This window comes from Tachypleus tridentatus, chromosome 4, assembly GCF_004210375.1.
Source record: "Tachypleus tridentatus isolate NWPU-2018 chromosome 4, ASM421037v1, whole genome shotgun sequence".
Classification (NCBI taxonomy): Eukaryota; Metazoa; Arthropoda; class Merostomata; order Xiphosura; family Limulidae; genus Tachypleus; species Tachypleus tridentatus.
In genome coordinates, this window is record NC_134828.1 from 25,372,516 (window position 1) to 25,392,843 (window position 20,328).

At 31.7% G+C, this 20,328-nt stretch overlaps 1 protein-coding gene across 2 annotated transcripts in view; it reads left to right on the forward strand.

Moving 5' to 3' along the window:
* The first annotated feature begins 1,983 nt into the window (after positions 1–1,983).
* hook (hook microtubule tethering protein) overlaps positions 1,984–20,328 on the forward strand; it is a 63,466-nt gene continuing 45,121 nt past the window's right edge. For both annotated transcript variants that reach the window (XM_076497371.1, XM_076497373.1), the window contains exons 1-11: positions 1,984–2,072; positions 6,422–6,530; positions 8,010–8,095; positions 11,198–11,270; positions 12,591–12,641; positions 13,712–13,844; positions 14,475–14,542; positions 16,097–16,243; positions 16,854–16,948; positions 17,727–17,806; positions 18,721–18,785. In XM_076497371.1, the coding sequence (XP_076353486.1) occupies positions 6,498–6,530; positions 8,010–8,095; positions 11,198–11,270; positions 12,591–12,641; positions 13,712–13,844; positions 14,475–14,542; positions 16,097–16,243; positions 16,854–16,948; positions 17,727–17,806; positions 18,721–18,785 (831 nt within the window). In that variant the 5' untranslated portion in view covers positions 1,984–2,072; positions 6,422–6,497. The remainder of the gene's footprint in view (positions 2,073–6,421; positions 6,531–8,009; positions 8,096–11,197; positions 11,271–12,590; positions 12,642–13,711; positions 13,845–14,474; positions 14,543–16,096; positions 16,244–16,853; positions 16,949–17,726; positions 17,807–18,720; positions 18,786–20,328) is intronic.

The window sequence follows — 20,328 nt, forward strand, 5'->3', positions numbered from 1 at the left end:
AGTACGACCGTATTAAAATATGAACGCACTGCCACTTATAAAATCAATATATCAAACTGTTGCTGGTTGCCTATTTGCTTTTAAGTGCAAAACCCTATAGAATGAGAAGTAGTTCCTTTGCACTTTCCATTTTGCACTGAAAAAATAAATCAAACGTCAGTAGTAAATTCGAATATTTGATAAATCGGACCATTATAAAACGTGCGCATGTGGATTAATATACTGTATCTAAAACGTTACTTCAACCAAACATCCAACGAATGGAAACTGCTTCTCAAACTTACTCTAAAACAGTACATCTCAGTGGCAAAGCGGTATGCCTGAGAACGTACACTGCTAGAAACCGAGTTTCAATACCATTGGTGAGAAGAGCACAGATAGTCCATTGTGTAGCTTTGTGCGTAATTTCAAATAGACACTGATACAGTTTGGACAAAGGTTAAAAAATATTTTTTCATGTAGTGTCACCCATACCATCAATTCATGCGTCACGTTTATCAATATTAGTACATATATTATTATTAAGAAGCGATCCCGGTGACAAAATGTCGAGCTTGTACGTTATAAATTGCGACTGGACATCAGGAGAACACAGCGGAAATCACCCATTGGGCATCTTTGTGCATAAAAACAAAGAGATTATTACGAATTTCTGGCCGAAAGTAAATTTACTACGTGTGGTCCTACAATGCCCTTGCTTACTTTGTAGTAAGCTGAAAGACATATAATATTAAAACCGAAGGTTTGAAACCTTTGCCATACAGAGCATGTGTTACCTGTATATGCTATATTCCCCTCTACTTCAGTTTAAAGTAATTGTCCCAACTGTCAGTGGCAAGTTGAAGGACTTTAAAAATTCAGAATTTGATTCCCCACGGCAAACAGATTACAAATAGTTCGTTGTGTAGCTTTACACTAAAAATACAATAATAATAGCATCAGATAGTTAAGCTGTTTAGTTTAACAAAATTATCAAAACAATTATTTTTGAGCACGTGTAGACTTCCACATATTGGGAATCAGCCTTTTGCAGTACTTATTTTGAGTGCTAGTTATTTATGTTCAAGGCTAGTGATCAAATATAATGGACCCGACTAGATGGTTAAGGCACTCGACTCGTAATCTGAGGGTCGCGAGTTTGAATCCCTCTGACACCAAACATGCTCGCCCTTTCAGTCATGGGGGCGTTATAAAGTGAAGGTCAATCCCACTATTTGTTGGTAAAAGAGTAGCCCAAGAGTTGGCGGTAAGTGGTGATAACTACCTGCCATTCCTGTAGTCTTACACTGCTAAATTGGGAACGGCTAGCGCAGATAACCTTCTTGTAACCTTGTGCAAAATTAAAAAAATAAACAAATAAATATAATGTTTTTATACGTTTCTTGGTCCGGCATGGTTAGGACGTTCGACTCGTAGTCTGAGGGTCACGATTTCGAATCTCCAACGCACCAAACATGTCTGTTCTTTCATCTGTGCGCCATTGTGAAGGTTAATTTCACTCATCGTTGGTAAAAGAGTAGCTAATAGTTGGTGGTGGGTGGTGATGACTAGCTGCCTTCCTTGTTGTCTTGCATTACTAACTTAAGGACGGCTAGCGCAAATAGCTCTCGAGAAGCTTTACGCGAAATTCAGAAAAACAAACGAACAAATTACACGTTTCTAACAAACAATGCTGCAATTTACACTTGGGATAGCCATTAATGCTGGTGACGCTTGTGCTTTAAGAGAGAGAAGACGTTTGTTCTCCTGTATATAAAATGCTTTACTCTTTCAACACACGATTGATTAATAAGTAAAAAATTATATCGTTTTTCTGAGGTAACACATCTGTGAGTATAATTATCGATGCTGAACATGAACCTTCTTTTTCATTATAACAATTATATTGTCGTACATATATGGTTTCAATAAACTCTCACTTGCTAATTTATTTGTATTCAGATTTCGTAGAAATTGTACAATAAATAAATTTCAGGTAACTATAATTTCGTAGAGGGCTCTAGAGGATTAGAGGAGGTGGCTTAAGTCAGCCGTAACCTGTAATAAATGTAATTAGTAGGTTAGAAGAATTGGTAAGTTTATTCATGATTTTTTTTTTTTTTTTACTTACTTTGTTGCAAACATTTACAATATAATTTTGAACAAGCCGATTTTGTTAAATATTTCTATGCGGTGTAAAAATGTTGTACAGGCATTGTCTTGTTACATTCACACGGAGATTTTGAGAGAGTGATATTGAGTTGACTAAATTTGCTACAGACTAGCCTGTATTACTGGCAAAAGCAGTAGTAGTACAGAGTATAGAAGCTCCAGTAGTAGGGTTGATAAGTGTAGCAACCGTACCAGTAGAGCTAAGCGTACACTACATTTCCAGAAAGTAAAACTTAAGATTATTAGAGACAGTACTTCTACCAATTATACTTACACAGGCTACATTATTACAATATATAACTATTTTGTATTTATCTTCTCTATTCATGTTTCAGTTTAAATGTTAGAAAAATAGTTTAAAATATATTGGCTGTATGATTCTCTGGGCTTCCACTAGAAAAATATCTCTTAGCTATTGTTGTTAAACAAAGTAATTTTTCATTTAGCCACAGTGACAGTTGTTTAGCCATAATTTTAGGTTGCCAAAAACTGTGTGGTGCTTGACTTTTAATATGCATCAGTTCCATTCAATAAAAAATAGTTGTAATTATGTGAAAATCTACAAGACATTAAGTTTTGTACTATTTTTTTATTCCCCAGCATTCTTCCCTGCCAAAAAAAACAAAATAACAAAATAAACATGATAAAGAGGAAAATAAAGAGATACATTTTTCAAAATAACACAGAAACAAAAAATGACTTAAAACTACAATACGGTAGCATGACTAGTAAGTAGATAAATCCAATGGCAGCTCTTCAGCCAAATCACTTTTAACAGATGTGGTAGAAGTTGATGCCTGAGGTTTCGAAGCACATTTCTTCAACAGGGAATGGTACCCACATCTGTCTTTGTCAGTGACCCAGTATCTGAATGCAGAGTTGAAGTTAAAATGATCTAAAGGTTTGAACTCCTTGGATAAGTTCAGTAACATTTCTGTTTTGGCCACAAACAGACTGCTCCTGGCATCTGTTTTGATGCTGTTGTACTTGCTAATTCCCTGCCCACAGTCAACAGATGTAACTGGAATTATTAATCCAATTTCTGCAAGCTGAGACAGATTTGGAAAAGTTTGACAGGTCTGGTGGATGTATTCCTTGTGGAAGCTCTTCATGTTTCTGTTTTTATGAGCATCCTGTTCCATTATGTTCCTTAGTAGCAGCCATTCAGTCAGTGCCTTAACCTCATTGACAAAAGAACAGAAGTGCTGCATGAGTTTCTTCAGATCATCCTCATCAGATTCTGCTCTGCTGTGACATGGGCTAAATATTGAAAACAATGACATGATGTTAGTGTCTGGGAATGCTACTTGTAGTCTTGTGACCACCTCTTCAACAAATGACTCAGCTGCTGATCTGTACTTTTCACATTGTTTATCAATATCTTTGATGTCATGGTCTCTGTAAGAAGTGTAACCACTAGCATCAGGAGCTTGTGGGAGTTCCTTCAGTGCAGTCCATGTGTAAAGACCAGAGATGTGTATCAGCGACTGAATTGACAGAATTGACCCATCAATAATTGCTTTTGCCTGATCATAAGATAAATCAGCTCTTTGTAGAGATCTTGACAAAAGTCCAAGAATGCCAACAGCGTCAGCCAAAAAAAATGTGTCATCATGACAAAGCTGTAACATGACATTTACTGAACTAGACCATGTCTCAAGGCTAGGCCTGGAGTACCACGTTCCATTGCTATGACCTGCAGACAGCTTATCACAGATGTAATACAGTTGACTAGTGTTTGGACAGAATTATTAAAAGAGAGCCATTATGTGAAGAACACTTGCTTGATTTTGTTGCTTTTATCTCCATGCAATGCTTTGCTCTCTTCCAGAACACGACACAACTTGGGAGAATATTTCAGGCTTTTTGCAAACTGGTTCAAAACTGAAATGTACTTCACAAGGTATGGCATCTGGTTTGCTGCCTTTTCAGCTGCCAACTGTAATCTGTGTGCCACACAATAACTTCTTAATATCCAGGGGCATTCTTCCTTAAATTTTGTAGCAACACCTGTTTTTATTCCCACCATGACATTTGCACCATCAGTTGCAAGTCCAACCAAGTCAACATCAGACAATCCTCGATCTGCCATGACTGTGTGCATTGTGTTGTAGATAGAATCAGCCCCAGTGTTGGTCAGCTCACATACGGCAAGGAATCGACTTGTAACCTCACTTAATGATGAAAGATACCTGATATAAATTATCAGTATAGAGGTGTTTCCTGCATCAGTTGCTTCATCTGCTTCAAGAGCAAAAAATGGAAAAGGCGATGCCCAAAAGTCTGCCTGTATTTCATCTTTAATTACATGATTTAAGGCACTGTACACATAATCCAGAGACTGGCTGTGGGTGTATATGAAGCTCTCTGTTCCACTTTGTGACTGAGTCTGTAGTTTCTTTAGAGAGGTCACTCCCTGTTAAAAATATATAATAACTTGTGTTTTGAAATAACACCACCAATTAAAGTAATAAACAAATATATTTGGAATAGTTGGCTAGCTACTTAATTTTTGATAGATATTTTCAAAATGTTTCACTTTTAGAAAATTGTCAAATTGCCTTTTATTTTAAGAAAATACTATAGAAAACAGAAAGTATCTTATTAATACTAGAATGAATAATATTCTTACATTGAATACTTGTAGTGAAAGGAGGGAATGAAACTTCACAGTTGGGATGGCTTCCTTTGTTTGTACAAGTAATGTGGCCATCTGTGCCTGAATGCCACCTTTACACCCCACATACACATTCACAGCAGCAGTTGACATGTCCTTCTTCAAAACTTGTGATGCTACTGCACTACAATGATCTTCTGACTGTGCATCTTCACCAAGTAGTCTTTTTTTAGGCTTAGTAGCAGTTTTCCCAGTGGTAGCATAAATATTTGTCTTCTTGTTGTCCGTGCATAATTTGCAATGAAATGTATTTTTTGGGAAACTGTGAAAACCAAGTTTCTTGAACAACTCTGTGAAAATCGTGGGTATATTTTTTTTTGCACCGACAGTCTGATCATTGCTGTAAGCTTCAGTTTCTTCAGAGCTGTCTTTTCTTTTGGAAGTGGATTTCCCACTATCAGTTGATGTTGTTGCTTCAACCTTCTTTTGAAAAAACTTGATATATCTAACTGTTTAGATGTCTTTTTATCTGATCTAGGAGTTGTCATGATCTCAATTCAAACACATGTCAAACGAAACTTAGGATTTCTACTTTGATACAGATCATATGTTGGTTTGACGAAAGTCAGTTTTTCTCTGATTACTGTTTGTGTACCACGGGCAGAATCAAACATGTAGCATAAGAAATGAAAATAAAAGAAATCATTAGCACAGCTAAGTAATAACTAAAAAAAAATAATTTGTTAGTTGTCATATCTCAGAAATAATAAAAATACATATATAAAGAAAATATAGATTAGTCAGTGGTAGTTTTTAAAGTCGTTTCTCGTTTCTTCAACTCACTGGGGGGCGCCTCTGGTCATTTGTCATCATTAATGGCGTGGATGGCAATAAAAACCACGAAAGCTGTTAAGACTGAAACTTGAGCAGAATAAATAAAGGAAAACCATTCAAGACCAAAAAGGTATTATTTTTTGCCACTGTGGTGAAACCAACACTAGATTTTTTAGCCACAGGCTGTTTCATTTCGCCAATAGTGATGTGGCTAATGGCTAGCGGAAGCCTAGATTATGGTTATATTAGAAATTCCATTCTCCCCTTCATGTTGCTGGCTAATGGAAATTGTAAGATGTCTTCAAAATCTGAACTTAGTAATGAGCAAGTTGTTCTACTCTGCACTATACCAGAATTTTAAAACAAGTGTTTATGTAAAAACTAATTCATTGGTTTCGTAACAGAACTTATGGCTTCTGGTGAGAGGTTGAAGGAGAGGCTATAGATTCCTATTGTTATAAACATGGAAGTTTAGTTAATATAATTTTTTTTAAATACAGATGGATTATGGGAAAAAGTCCCTTGAAATTTGGTCTAATATGGTTTATAGGGGTAACTATATATAAGATGTAGCAAAGTAAGTGTCTTGGGTAGAATTATTTAACAGTTTGAATTTTCAACTTTTGAAACATGTTTGTTTGTTGCTATGGTGTCTGCTAGTGTTTTATTTTATATTGTTGAATTAATGTATAATATTTCCCTAAGTTAGATGTGCTAAAATGTTTCCTCCCCTCATTTGGAATTTCTTATGTTCTTCAAACATTGGAATTTAGTTGTTTGATAACTAGAATCATTTAACCGTTTTTTTTTTCTTTTTAGACAGGGAATTTAAGAAATTTTATAAGTCTGTGTAAGTTGGATAAAAAACTGAAGGATTATCTGGAGAAACTGAATCATGGAGAATACAACAGAAAGTCTAATAAAGTGGGTAAGTTAGAGGTGTTTATATTCACAGTATAATAAAGATGTGATGTTTCTTTCATCGTGCAAAAGTTTTGAAGAATTAAAAGTTTGTCACTTAATGTATTAAAAATATACACTTAAATGATAAGTTGGCATTGGTACTCATAAACTCAACACTGTCCAGGTTTTTAATTACCCTTCCAAGCTTGGGAGTGGTTTTACTACTCATGTAAATTTAAATCTGACAATTTGAAAATAATTTAGAATTTATAGCAAAATTGCTGTAATTTTAAGTCCTAAAAGAGGCTTAAAAATGTCTGCATATCTGAAGACAGAAAATGTGTCTATATAGTATGCATGTATATAATGAATTCAAAATTAACATTTGTGATACATTTCATGTGGGTTTTTGTACTTTGTTTTATTTACTGGGTTCCCAGAAATATTTCACAGTGCATATACAGCACCAGATTTTCTGTGCTGACCTCTAATTTAAGCATCTTTGGTCTGACAATTCTCATTAGCTCAGAGCTTTGTAGAATACTACTGCTGGACATGTAAGGAAAGAAACTCAATAAATCAGCATTGTTATAGGTTTTTAAACTACCGACTTTTTTAATTATCTAAATAGAAAAATATAAGTGAAAACACTTGTGTAAGTTAGGACTTTGGGAGTTAAAACTATATCCATATGAATGAATGGAATTTACATGTTTATCTGAAGTCAAGAATCACCAAACAGATGTGTTATTTGATTTGAAATGTGAAAGTCAATGAGGCATTCAATGGTGAACACTTTGATTTTGGGACTTCTCACTGACATAATTATTCACCTTGGTTCCTAACTCATACATGACATAAACTGCAAACGTATGCTGTTCACCCATAAATTTAGAATACTATAAAATGTCTAGTAGAAACATATGACTGCATTGAAGTTGTACCTTGTTTGTAAATAAAATGAATGGTTATCAAGATATTAAAAAATTTATTATAATGAGTTTTATTGATCCAGACAATAAACTTTGTATATCATTAGTTTTTTGATAAACATATTCCTTGTAATAGTTGCAGTGATTAGTAGTTTACGAGTTATGATTCATGTATTGTGTCTCTCATTTTTGATTTTTTATTAGTACATTTTTGTTGAGTTTAATTTTTACTAGTTGGTTGTACATTTCAAACACTTATTGTTCAGGTTATAGTGAGTACGTAGTGCTTGTAATTTTTGGTAGCTCTTTATCTCTTGGTAATTCTAAACATCACATTTATGTTGTACTACAGAAAATGAACTTAAGTATTTTTTGACAATAAATAAATGAATTGGTTAGTAATATGACTGCATTTATTTGCACAAGGCACAAGAGCTGAGAAATTGAATTGGTTAGTGGTAACATTGGTTAGCATCATATAAACTAATTGACTAATCAAAATTATGAATCAACCTGCACAAAATACACATATGGTGCAAGATTTTTTCATGATAAATTTCTTTCATCCATAGTTAAAGACGTTTGATTTGGAAGGAAACCACAAAACTGCTGAAGATCTATGTGATGGTGTGGTAATGGCTCAAGCTTTGGCTCAGATGTAAGTATCCAAATTCTCTGATACATGTTGGTCGTGTTTGGTTCATATTCTAATAATTGTGATAATTGCAGTATGTTGAGTAACATACATACAACTAGGTGTCATCTTCTAAGGATGACCTTTCACACTCACCTTTAACACGCCGGCTCCCATATGATGCATCAGTGAGTTGTGCTCTATTTAGTTTTTAAAGACCTGACATGGCCAGGTGGTTAAGGCACTCGACTCGTAATCCAAGGGTTGCAGGTTCGAATCCCCATCACACCAAACATGCTCGCCCTTTCAGCCTTGGGGCATTATAAATGTGACGATCAATCCCACTATTCGTTGGTAAAAGAGTAGCCCAAGAGTTGGTGGTGGGTGGTGATGACTAGCTGCCTTCTCTCTATAGTCTTACGCTGCAAAATGAGGGACAGCTAGCCCAGATGGCCCTCGTGTAGCTTTGTGCAAAATTCAAAACAAACAAACCAAACCATTCTTTTTAAAGGGACACTTATTGACTGGAACACAATAGCTACATATACACTCTTCCTAAAATTACTAGTGGGACTCTGGAAAGTATCAACAAAATAGGCTTGGGGCTCAACATGCTGAGAAAGAGAAGAGTGAAAAGTTGAAACTCACAATTCACTATTTCACAAAATCATCAATTTTTCTTTCATAAATTTACTGTCATTTATTCCATGAGTCAAACACTCTGCTAGAAAAAATAACTTAACTGGAGCTTAACCTGTTTTATCTCAATTATACACTTATATCCTGTTGTTTTGTGAACCATGGTAGTGAGTTCATAATAAAGATTCCCAATTTGTTCTTCTTAAATATTATATACTATTGTTCTGCCAGTCTGTAGAAAAATATCTGCACTTATTGTAATAAAACCTGGGCAGTATTAACAAATGCATCATTGCACATTGTGCAGGGTGGTTTTAAAGTTTAATTGACTACCTAGCAAATACCTTCCTGTGTATTTGTTGACACTAAATCATTATAATGTAGCCTGTGGTTCATATGGAGCCTCATAATCTGTTATATCTATATAGTCACATGCAGGCTGTGGATGTAATTTAATGTCTATATAGCAAGCACGATGCATGTACCATAGTGATTATTAACTTATTGTTGAAACTGTATTTCTGAACAGCTGGTATGGGTGTGGGTTTTAACACTAGGTTAAGAAAAGATGACCTAGGAAGGTCGAAATGTTGTTCTCTCCTTATCAATAAAAGTGTTAATACACATACCAGCCATTCTGAGATACATTTTTTATTTCAAGTGGGTTTCTCGTTATCAAGTGTTGTTGCAACTGTTATTAATGTCATGTATCATGTATATAGGGTTCCTGCCCTTTGGAGAACTTACAGAATCAGTTTTCTACCACTACGTGATTGATTTTGGCCATTTTACACAAACGTCTAAAACGTTATACAAATGCGTAGCCTGTCTCGCACAACATAAATATTTTAAGTCATAGTTTAAAAGATAACATGTGGATATGCATATAAAACTCATGCTGTTCCAAAATGTGGTTCAGGCATCTTTCTGTATAGTTCAGTAATCCCATGTAGCTACAGGGTACAAGTGTAGTTGCCATATATATTTTGTAAGAGTGTACGTAACGTGATGTGTTGATCACTGTGCATCGCAGAGATTACACATACAGTACCACTACCAATGATAATATTGAGGAGACATTATTAGGAACAATAACTATCATTTTGCTTGAAGCCAGTCCAGAGGTTGTCAATGTTTCCTGAAAAAGCATCATACACTATGTTTTCATTAAACAAAAATGTTTCAAATAGATCAGTACTGCTATTATACAGGTATATATATCCATAATGGACACAAGAAAGCTAAAGAATCAACATTGTTAAAAATTGTTAATTTAGGAAGGAGGAATTAGGGACCTTAAACATAATACCAATACAAGATAGGTATCTTAAAGTGAAAATGCAATCTCAAAATAAGTAAACAAACAGGCTTAAGGTTTGAGACATAGTGTTGGCATTATTTAGCTTAAGAAAATAACGTCAGCACTGTGTCATATCTTAACCTGTTCAGTGCTATAGATGAGATAACTCGTCCAAGCCAATCGGTAACACAGTGCCACGGACGAGTTAATTCGTTCTCAATAATACCAAATTTCAACGCTAGATGTCAGCACCATACAAACATTGACCTACTTGCAAATTGTTTCACTTTTGATCCAAAATGGCGTCACGAAAAAAGTTACAAAATGAAGAAGCATTAGAGTTGTATTGTAGCAGCTGTAATAATTGGCAGTCAACAGGTTAAGCCTGTTTGTTTACTTATTTAGGATTGTATTTTCACTTTAAGCTACCTGTCTTTTTTGTGTATCTTTCCAAAGATCTCTATTCCTCTTTTTTAAGTTAACAGTTTTTAAAAGTCTTGTTTAGAATACAGTACAAAGAAATATAGTATGGGATAGTGAGGTGTAATGACTTGCTGGATTTATTCTAGTACCTTTTACATCTCAGAACCAGTTCCACCTTACAAAATAAAACCTGCAGTATCTCATGTTTGGTCTCCATTAGCAAAGATGATGTAGAAGGAAATTATCTGTTCCAAGTTTTTAGGTTTTTCACCATGAGAAAATATTCTGTCACAGTTGTTACATAAGCGTCAGTATTATTTGATTGTATTAATGTCATCTGTTTCGTAGATTAGTTCTGAAAAATAATATATTTAGACAGTTACTTAAGGGTGTTATGTTACATTTCTAAATACAATTTTATTATGTGTTGAAATCTGAAACTTCCCTACTTTTCCAAATGGTAATTAATTTTAAGTTTTAAAATTAAAATAATCAACACCAGCTGAAAAGATATTACAAAACTCGTAAATACTTGTAACAAGATTTCTATGTGAAAATATGTTGGTATAATATTAAGCCAATTTGTTTAGTGATTATTAGTGTTTTGAAACTTTGCAAGAATTAAAAAATATTGAAAGAAACAGAAGTCATTCTTAAAGAATGTGGAGGTAGTTCTGATTAAATTGGATTTCTAACTTTTTTTACATAAATTATTATTCTTTCTCTTCAATTTATGTTTTAATGTCTTGTGTTTGTTTTTTCAGAGCACCAGAATATTTTAATAGTGGATGGTTAGCTAAGATAAAGTCTGGCACAGGGAGTAACTGGAGGCTTAAGGTTGTGTATTATATTGTCTAAAAACAGTTTTGTACGAGTTTTAGGCTGAGTTGTTATTTACCATATTTTATACTTATTTTATGTTGTTTTGCATAATAGTAATAGTTTTCATAATATCTATTAACAAAGTGAAGTAAGTTTTTTTTAAAAAGTAATATAAACAATGGAAACAAGTGGTTAATTTCATTTAACTATGTTTTATTTCTGTAGGCTAATATTTCACAAGGATTGGATGGTGATAATGTTAGTTTAATCCACTGGACATATGAAAGTGATATAGCTTAAAATTATAGTTCTTAGTTGGTTATGGAATTTTGAAATGTCTTTTACTCACACACTAATTTTATTTTTATATAAATAGAACTTTGTGATTAAAAACATTTCAAGACTTGTATATTTCACCATAATATTATTTTGACTTGCCCTTTTAGGATTACTGATGACAACAAGTTGGCGATGGTTTAGGTTTTGTTATTTACAGTAACATGAACTAGTGTGCTTTATATTGTAAAGAAATTCAATTCGTGTGAAGTTTGTGATTTTTACTATTTTCTATGAAAAAAAAATGTCAAATTCTAGATTATTTTCTCAAAGTTCTAAACTTTACTTTTGTTGCTTAACATTTGGTACTTGCATTTTGCCCCCCAGTGGCTCAGCGATATGTCTGCAGACTTACAATGCTAAAAAAAACGGGTTTCGATACCTGTGGTGGGCAGAGCACAGATAGCCTATTGTGTAACTTTGTGCTTAATACAAAGCAACAATACCTGCATTTTTGAAACATTTAACGCATGTGCACTAACATGATTCTGAGTAGCCCACATGTTTAATTTCTTCTCTGTATATAAAGTTGTAAGGAAACATTTATTTCTTGTTCATGTTTGATTTTCTTATATTTTTTGTACAGGAAGTTTAATGTTTGGTCTTTCAAATTTAAAACCACAGGTATTTTGTTTTACAGATATAAAAATTATTTCACTCTACAGATCAACAGTAGTTATTAGTTAAAGTAGTTGTGCAATATTGTAATGCTATGTATGTTTGTACAGGTTGGTCCAAATGTTAGTTGTCTCACACTTAAGTTTCTTCTATGGAAAAATTACTTGAAGCATTTAAACGTGTTGGTGCTTTGACATTCATTATTCTGTGCTTATTTGCTGCCAATACAGATTCTTAAAAAGGAAACAGTATAAATATTTTTATTAATATATCTGTACCATAAGCATACAATGGTGTAGAGTCCACTTCTAAGTGCTTTTCTATATTTGACTGATTAGTTTTAATACAAGCATTAAAGTTAACTTATTGATGTTACCACAGGTCAGCAATCTAAGGAAGATACTTAAAGGAATTTTAGACTACTATAATGAGGTAAGTTTTTTCTTTTTGTGTGCAAAAATATATATATACATATCTTTGTTTTATTTAACTTTAAAATAGTATATATTTAAAAATGGCTGCTATGGATCGATAAAATTTTTATGTAGAGGAGCGAACAATGCTTCCATCTTTTTCGGTCATCATCAGGTTCACAAAGAAAGAAAGAGGTAACTGACCGATAGCTGACCACATGTTTGAAGGGGTTGTGTAATTGAGTGTAGGAATGTGAAGGGTGTGCTTAGATGTTTGATTATATTTATTAATATAGGTATAAAGGTGTTTCTTTGTATTGGTTTATTTTGGTCTTGAGTTGTTGTGTAAGTAAGGCTTCTTTAATTTTGTGTTTGTTTATGTTTGTTTCTTTATTTAGTATTTGGGTGTTTTCTATGGTTATGTTGTGTTTATTTGACTTGCAGTGTTCGAAAACTTGTGAAGGTGACTTTTTGTGTTCTTTGAATCTGGTTTCCCTTTTTCTACTTGTTTCTCCAGTATAGAAGTCGTGGCAGTTATCACATTGTATTTTATTCAAATAAGATCAAAATATAAAAACATTTGTGTTTAACCCAGTTTTGTATCAAAAATGTTCACTTTATATATAAGTAACATTTATTTTTTACATTAATATGGTTTGTTAGAGTTATTGTGACTGATGATATATGAAGGATAATAAAAAAAAGTTACTTTATTATTTCAGAAAGGAAACCGTTTTATTTCAGACAGTCCAATAATTACTAAATTAATGTAATTTCTTTTTTATACTTCATGCTACTGGGAATCACTAAGATATTTAGTTAAAGTTTTGAAGTTGAAATCAGTGTTAACTTCAGTTGAACATACCACAGTGGTTTGATTCATTAAAATTATGAACATGAACTCAGTATTAACTTGAGTTGAACATAATACAGTGGTTTGATTCATTAAAATTTTAAATATCAGTATTAACTTCAGTTGAACATACCACAGTGGTTTGGTTCCTCTCTTTATCTTGTTATCACTTGAATTTCACATTTTATGCACTTAGTGCATTGTAATGGAAATGTGATTTCATTTTTATTTTGAAGGCACTTGGGCAACAGATAATAGGTTTTAAAATGCCTGATGTAAATGCCATAGGAGAAAATAGCAATCCAGTAGAGTTGGGACGTATGTTACAATTGGTATTAGGCTGTGCAGTTAACTGTGACAGGAAACAAGGTATGTTATTTTGTGTGTGTGTGTGTGTGTGTGTGTGTGTGAAGATATGTGACATGTAATTATAAGGTGGTTATGATCTTAGGGAAAAGAGAATGAAAACAATTTCATTCTGAGAAGCTCAGTGTGTTGTTAAGAAATGGCTTGCTATTAAATTTTGTTTGGTTTTTTTTTAATTATCTATGTGTAGTCAAAAAAAAATTTTTTTATTTAGTGAATAAACATTACTTTGAATAATTATGAATTTTATTATGTATATTTGTGTAAAGAATTTTTTTTTTACAAGTGTTGTATAATTAAGGAGAACATTTCAATTCATTGAAAAACATGGAAACTCCTATCTCATCTACTATTAGAATCTGGTAGGAATGTATTACAGAAGTAGTGAAGTATGTCTTATCATAAGTTGTAAAAATAACATGAGAAATTATATAAGTTATATATATTTACACATTCGTACATAGACACACACAGTTATAATTTTGTGATAATCTACAGCAGTGACTTTTCCAGATTGTTTTTATTTTAATTAATATCATAATGTTGTTCAGTTAGGGTATTTTAATATGTATTACTAAAGATTAAGATAATTTAGTAGACACTTGTAGCTGTATTTGTTTTACTTGTTTGTAGAATATATAGAAGCAATTATGGAATTAGAGGAAGATGTTCAGCATGTCGTGATGAATGTCATACAAGAGGTACGTTTTACCACAATCATTCTGTTTACTTTCTGCATATGTTTTACCACAATCATTCTGTTTACTTTCTGCATAAACCTTTTCTTTTAAACTATTAAAGCAAAAGCTGTTCAGTGGTACAGAAGTTGTTTTAAAGGAGAATTTCATCTGTAAAAAAAGATAGTTGTGTCTTAAGTTGCTACAGATGTGAAACCAAAAATCATATCAAAACTACACACAGCTATCTATGACTAGTAGTTGTTTCAATTTATTTCTGGCCATTAGAACACATGCTTTCTTTATTCAACCAGACTGAGTTTAAGACGATTTTTTATCAGGATGAAAGATACAAAGTTATGCTTTTAAATATCACATAGCAACTAGGATTTTCTTTTAAATAATATATATATATATATATATATATACTATATTTATGATTTAAGTTACATTTATAGGTAAGCTAGTGCATAATGTTTGTTTTTCCATTTGTTTAATAGATTAATTTTACTAATAATTTTTATTTATTTTTAACCAACTTAGAGTTGTTTTTTTTTAATGATTACAATTTCAAACACTTTTATGGTTATAAACAGGTTGTCCATCTCATGTGAATTTTTTTATTTCTTTTTCAAAATTTTTGTGCCAAGCTTTAATAGATTTAACTTTCATATTAAACTTTGTATTAATTTATAGAAATGTTTAATGAATATTAAATTTTTAATTTCGTCTTTTGAAGTTTATATGCCAAGATGAAATGATTTAACTTCTTTGACGATATTAAACTTGAGATTAATGTGTTGAAAAATTCAAAAAATATATTTTTGATTTTTTTTTAAATATCCTTTTTGAAATTTTTACACCAAAGTGAAATACTTTTCTTTTCTGATGATATTAAACTTTAGACTGATTTGTGTAAAAAAATCAATGAATAAAAATATTTTTATTATTATTATTTAAAGCATTGAAATAACATGTATGGTTAAAAGAAAAATTTGCTGTAGTTTGATCATGTTACTGAACTTGATTTTTATCTTTATTTAATGATGCTGTTTATTAGTGTAATGGATAAAGTTACCCGTTATTTATTGTGCCAAACTGTAGACCTAAGATTCTGTGGTTTATGTTCCATTGTTACAAAATAAAATGTTTCTCTGTAGTTTGAGACTTGTGAATGCATTATAATAAGAGTGTGATGGCCAAATATTAGTATTTGGTTTAACAAGAGTAACCTAAGAGTTGACAGTAGTTAATCAGTTGCCTTTCCTCTATTTTATTATTTTGAAATTAAGAATCAGTGATGTATGTAGCTTGGAAGTGGTTTTGTATGAAATTAAAAAAATATGAAAAGTATTACAATTTGTAATATGTTAATCATATTATAAAATGTCCATGTTGTTGAGTCTGAAGATAAATCAACAAAACCTGAAATTGTGTTTTAATGTAAATTAGACATCATTTTTAGATAATTCTGTTTTTATAGTTATTTCCTTAAGTTTTCTGAAAGTTTTGTTTCTTTGTTTTTAAGTTACAACAAAATATTAATTAACAGTGTAACATAAATGTCCTTCGTGTTAGCTAATTACCAAGGAAATACCTACCAGCTACTCAGGAGACTCTTATGCTGAGCTCAATGAACAACTAAAAAAAACTACAGAAGAACTCCAAGCAGCATCAGAAGCCAAGGAACAAATTAGCCAACGTTGTCATGAATTAGATATGCAAGTAAGAAACATTTAAAAATATTTAAACAGAATTCTTTTAAAAAGATGTTTCGTCATAATTTTTTTTTCCCTGAAACAATTCTATTATTGTGCTTGATGTATTGACTCTCATGTCAGGCAGATATTTTGATAACGTGTTGTGTGACAGAGGATAAAATGAGAAAGCTTTGATTTGTACATTAGAAATATGAATATGATTCTTATTTCTGAACGTTTAATTTTTCTCATATTCCCGAACAAAATGAATCACTGTTAACTTAGGTTGTTTTATACATATATATATATATATATATATATATATAAACAACCTTTAAAATAATATATTTGGATATTGTATTATCTATGGTTATCGTCATAAGCGTGTGCAAGTATCTTTTACTGGTGATTTTAACTTAAGGCATAAAGATAAATTATTAAATATTCAAGATAAACATATTTCTATGATGCCTTAAGTTAAAATTACCAGTAAAAGGTTGTTTTATATATATATATATATATTATTTTAAAGGTTGTTATATTATTTTACAGGTTGTTTTATATATATTATAAATTTAGATTAACAGCATTAAGAGTATAATTTCATTTGCTTTGGTTTTGGTTTTGTTGTCCAGGTGGCAGCATTACAGGATGAGAAGGCAACTTTAATACAGGAAAATGAAAAACTTTTAGAAAGATTAAACAATTCTGAGAGTTTAGAAGATCCAAGGTAAAATTAATTAATTATTTTTAATGTCCATGTTCTTCTGGTTAGTTATGGGTAGCACTGGTGGGCAAAATACAAGTTACAGTAAAATTCCAAATGCATGGAAAATTTTCTTGTATTTGTAATTGTTCCTATTAACTACTGTTATTCAAAAAACTTTATCAAAATGGTAATCAGATTGAAAGTGAAGCGATTAATGATTTATTACAAATAACAAGGAATAAAAGTACATATATATGTTTTTGTATTATGTTTAAATATATGCACATGCACAGAAAGGAGCTTAGTGTGTTGTTTTACTTCTAGAGATTTGAATGAATATTTTGCTAATCAAATTATTAGAGTGATCAACATCACAGTTTTATAACTTTGTTAACACTTAGCAGTAGTCAGTTATGTTACATTTAATGTTTTTAGACTTGAAATTTAAATTCTAAGAGTTAATGTGTGTGTACATATATTTCTTCAGTTGAACTCCCAACTTATAAATTTGCTTTAGTATCCTTTATTTAACTTGTGCTTCGCAAACTCTCGCTTTAATTTTGACACTTAGTATTCACTACTTAACATGGTTTAAAATTATTCATTATTTCCCACAGGAAAATAAATATTAATTGGTATTCTTGAATCTTTACTAGAATAAATGTGTTATGTGAAGTAGATTAGATGTTTGGACACTAACTACTAATTAGATAACTCAAAAATAAATTTTGTGTCCAAAGTATATTTTTAGTAGAATTACTTCATTTCAAACTAAACACATTTTATTCTCAATTTGTAGCACGGTAGCAGGAAAAAGATTTCAACAGATGCAACATAAGTTGGAAATACTGCAGGATGAAGTATATAAACTTGAAACAGGTAAAGTTTTAAATTATATTTAATATTTTTGGCCCGTCCTATACTTTCATGCCTTTTGTGCATTATACTCAACTGCAGTTTTTAGTCTTCAGATTCAATACTGTTGTAGCTAACTAAATAAAAAAAAACATTTTGTGTAACTGTGAAGCTTGTATATAGCAATAATAGTTTTAATGATAAATGTATGTTTGGGATAAAGTAACAGTATAACAACATCAGTTCTTGTATGTCAAGTACAAGTGTGTAATTCTTATGGCTAAATAATTTTTGGAAGTTCTGTTGGGTAGGGTGTAGCCTAGTTGCTACTTTAAAGGACTGTGAATCTGAAGATCTATGACTCATAACCCATTGCTACAGAAATTGTACTTTACATTTTAGGGCTGCAGATGCATTGTAAAATAGTATGTTCAAATCCCACATCTTGATTAGATTAGCCAAATAGTTGACAGTACCTACTGTTTGCTAGCTGCCTTCCTCCATGTTTTAACGTCGGGATAAGCAAACACGTGATAAGGAAATAACTGTAATTGTATATTGTATGACATTGATTGTTAGAGTGTTTTAATATTTTGGCTGACCAGATGTTTTTAACATCTTCTCCTTTCTCTTCTCCTGTTTTTAACATGAACATGCATGTATTCCTCATTATCATGATGACAGAAATATGATAAAACATTTGTATTTTTTGCAATGGCACTTTTTTTTTTCCACAAAACAACTTAATATGATTCCATGTCAAAAACTTTGTTGTACGTATTTCTGTATTACAGCGTATAAAACTGTTGTACATACTTGTGTACTGCAACATATAAAACTGTGTTGTACATGTTTCTGTATTACAGCATATAAAACTGTTGTACATACTTGTGTACTGCAACATATAAAACTGTGTTGTACATGTTTCTGTATTACAGCTCGTGATGAGTTTAAGATCAAAGTTGATCTTCAAGAAAAAGAGATATTAGATCTTCAACAAAAGGTAAGTAGTGGTCTTTCTCACATAAATTAAGTTGTGCAGCTGTAAGTGCTAATGTTTCTTTTATATTTAAACTATCAGTGAAGAAGACAATTTTATACAGGAACTATTGAAAAGTAGCTTCAAACCATACCAGTAAGTAACACATTGCCTGCTGATTCACTGTGTAGAGTATGGCCTACTTCCAGCAGTTGAACGTGTGTGTGCCGTACATAGTGAGCCTCACAAATATTCAGTGTACTTTTAAAGCAGCTGCAATCATGGGGTTAATTGTAGGTACTGAGCAGTTTTTAAAATTATGGTTAACTTTTGTTTTGTCCTTCAGTTAACATTGATGTAAACCTAGATATAGTCTTGTTCATTGTAACTTTTGTGTCTGTAATCACAACTTTTATTCATAGTTTCAGTTATTAGTGTGAAAATGAGATAATTTTCAAATTATTCAATAAGATGAAATTTTAAAACCCATTTATTCCTTTTTTGGATTGGCTAGAGTGGTGACATTGTTTAACATGTATAAACAACATATCTGTACTTTATTTTTCATATGGTAGGTTAATAAGTAAGATATATATATATATATATATCAGGCAGGTGGCAGCACTGCCTCTGTAGTGCTGGCTTGGATTATTCATTGAAATGGTATTTTAAATATCACCTCAATAGTTCATCAGAACCCTACAATACCATAGAGTGTTTCTTTTTATAACAACCTCTATGTAATAGCTGAGTTACGAATTCTGGTAGTATCCATAAATATCATAACAAAAAACGTTTAAGTACAGTGTGAATCAAGAATTACAAGCCAACCAGTAATAGATAAACAGTAAATATTACAGTTGAAACCTTACTATATACAGAACTTGGTTATAAGTACAACCTTCCTATGTCTATTGAAATGCTGCATTAAATAAATTGAAGAAAGAAATGTTTCAAAAAAAAAGGAAGTAAAGGTAGGGGGAGCTAAAATCAATCCTTTACAAACGATATAGTTGGAATGGTAATGACACAAGCAATAATTAACATATAGCATCTATCGAAGTTTTCTCTGTTAACATTTTACTAAACTGTTTACCTGTGATATTATGTAGGTATGATGCAAAAGTCATCCCTGATATCATGTTTGTTGTATTTTTAAAGGATTGATATTTGCCATCACTACATTTACTCCCCTTTTTTTTTAATGGTTAGTTTACTTTGCACAAACAAGCATTTTTTGTTTATAAAGTAAAAATAGCACATTAAGTGACCATGTTAGAAACTGTATATGTACACGTGTGTATTATGTTTGTGAAAGCTTCCAAAGACCTTTTTATAGTGCCTGTAGCCGAACTTTTATCCAGTGAACACTGTAGATAAACATTAATCACTATAAGTAATTATAAAGTTTTTGTAGTATATATGTGCTATTGAATTAAGGAAACCTTAAGGTATGATTTAGCAATCAAAAATAAGTTGGCAAAATATTATCTTTAAAGTGCCTTATAGCACTTGACCTATTAGAATATGAAAGAAGGAATGTGAAAGATACAATGTGCTTTGTGAT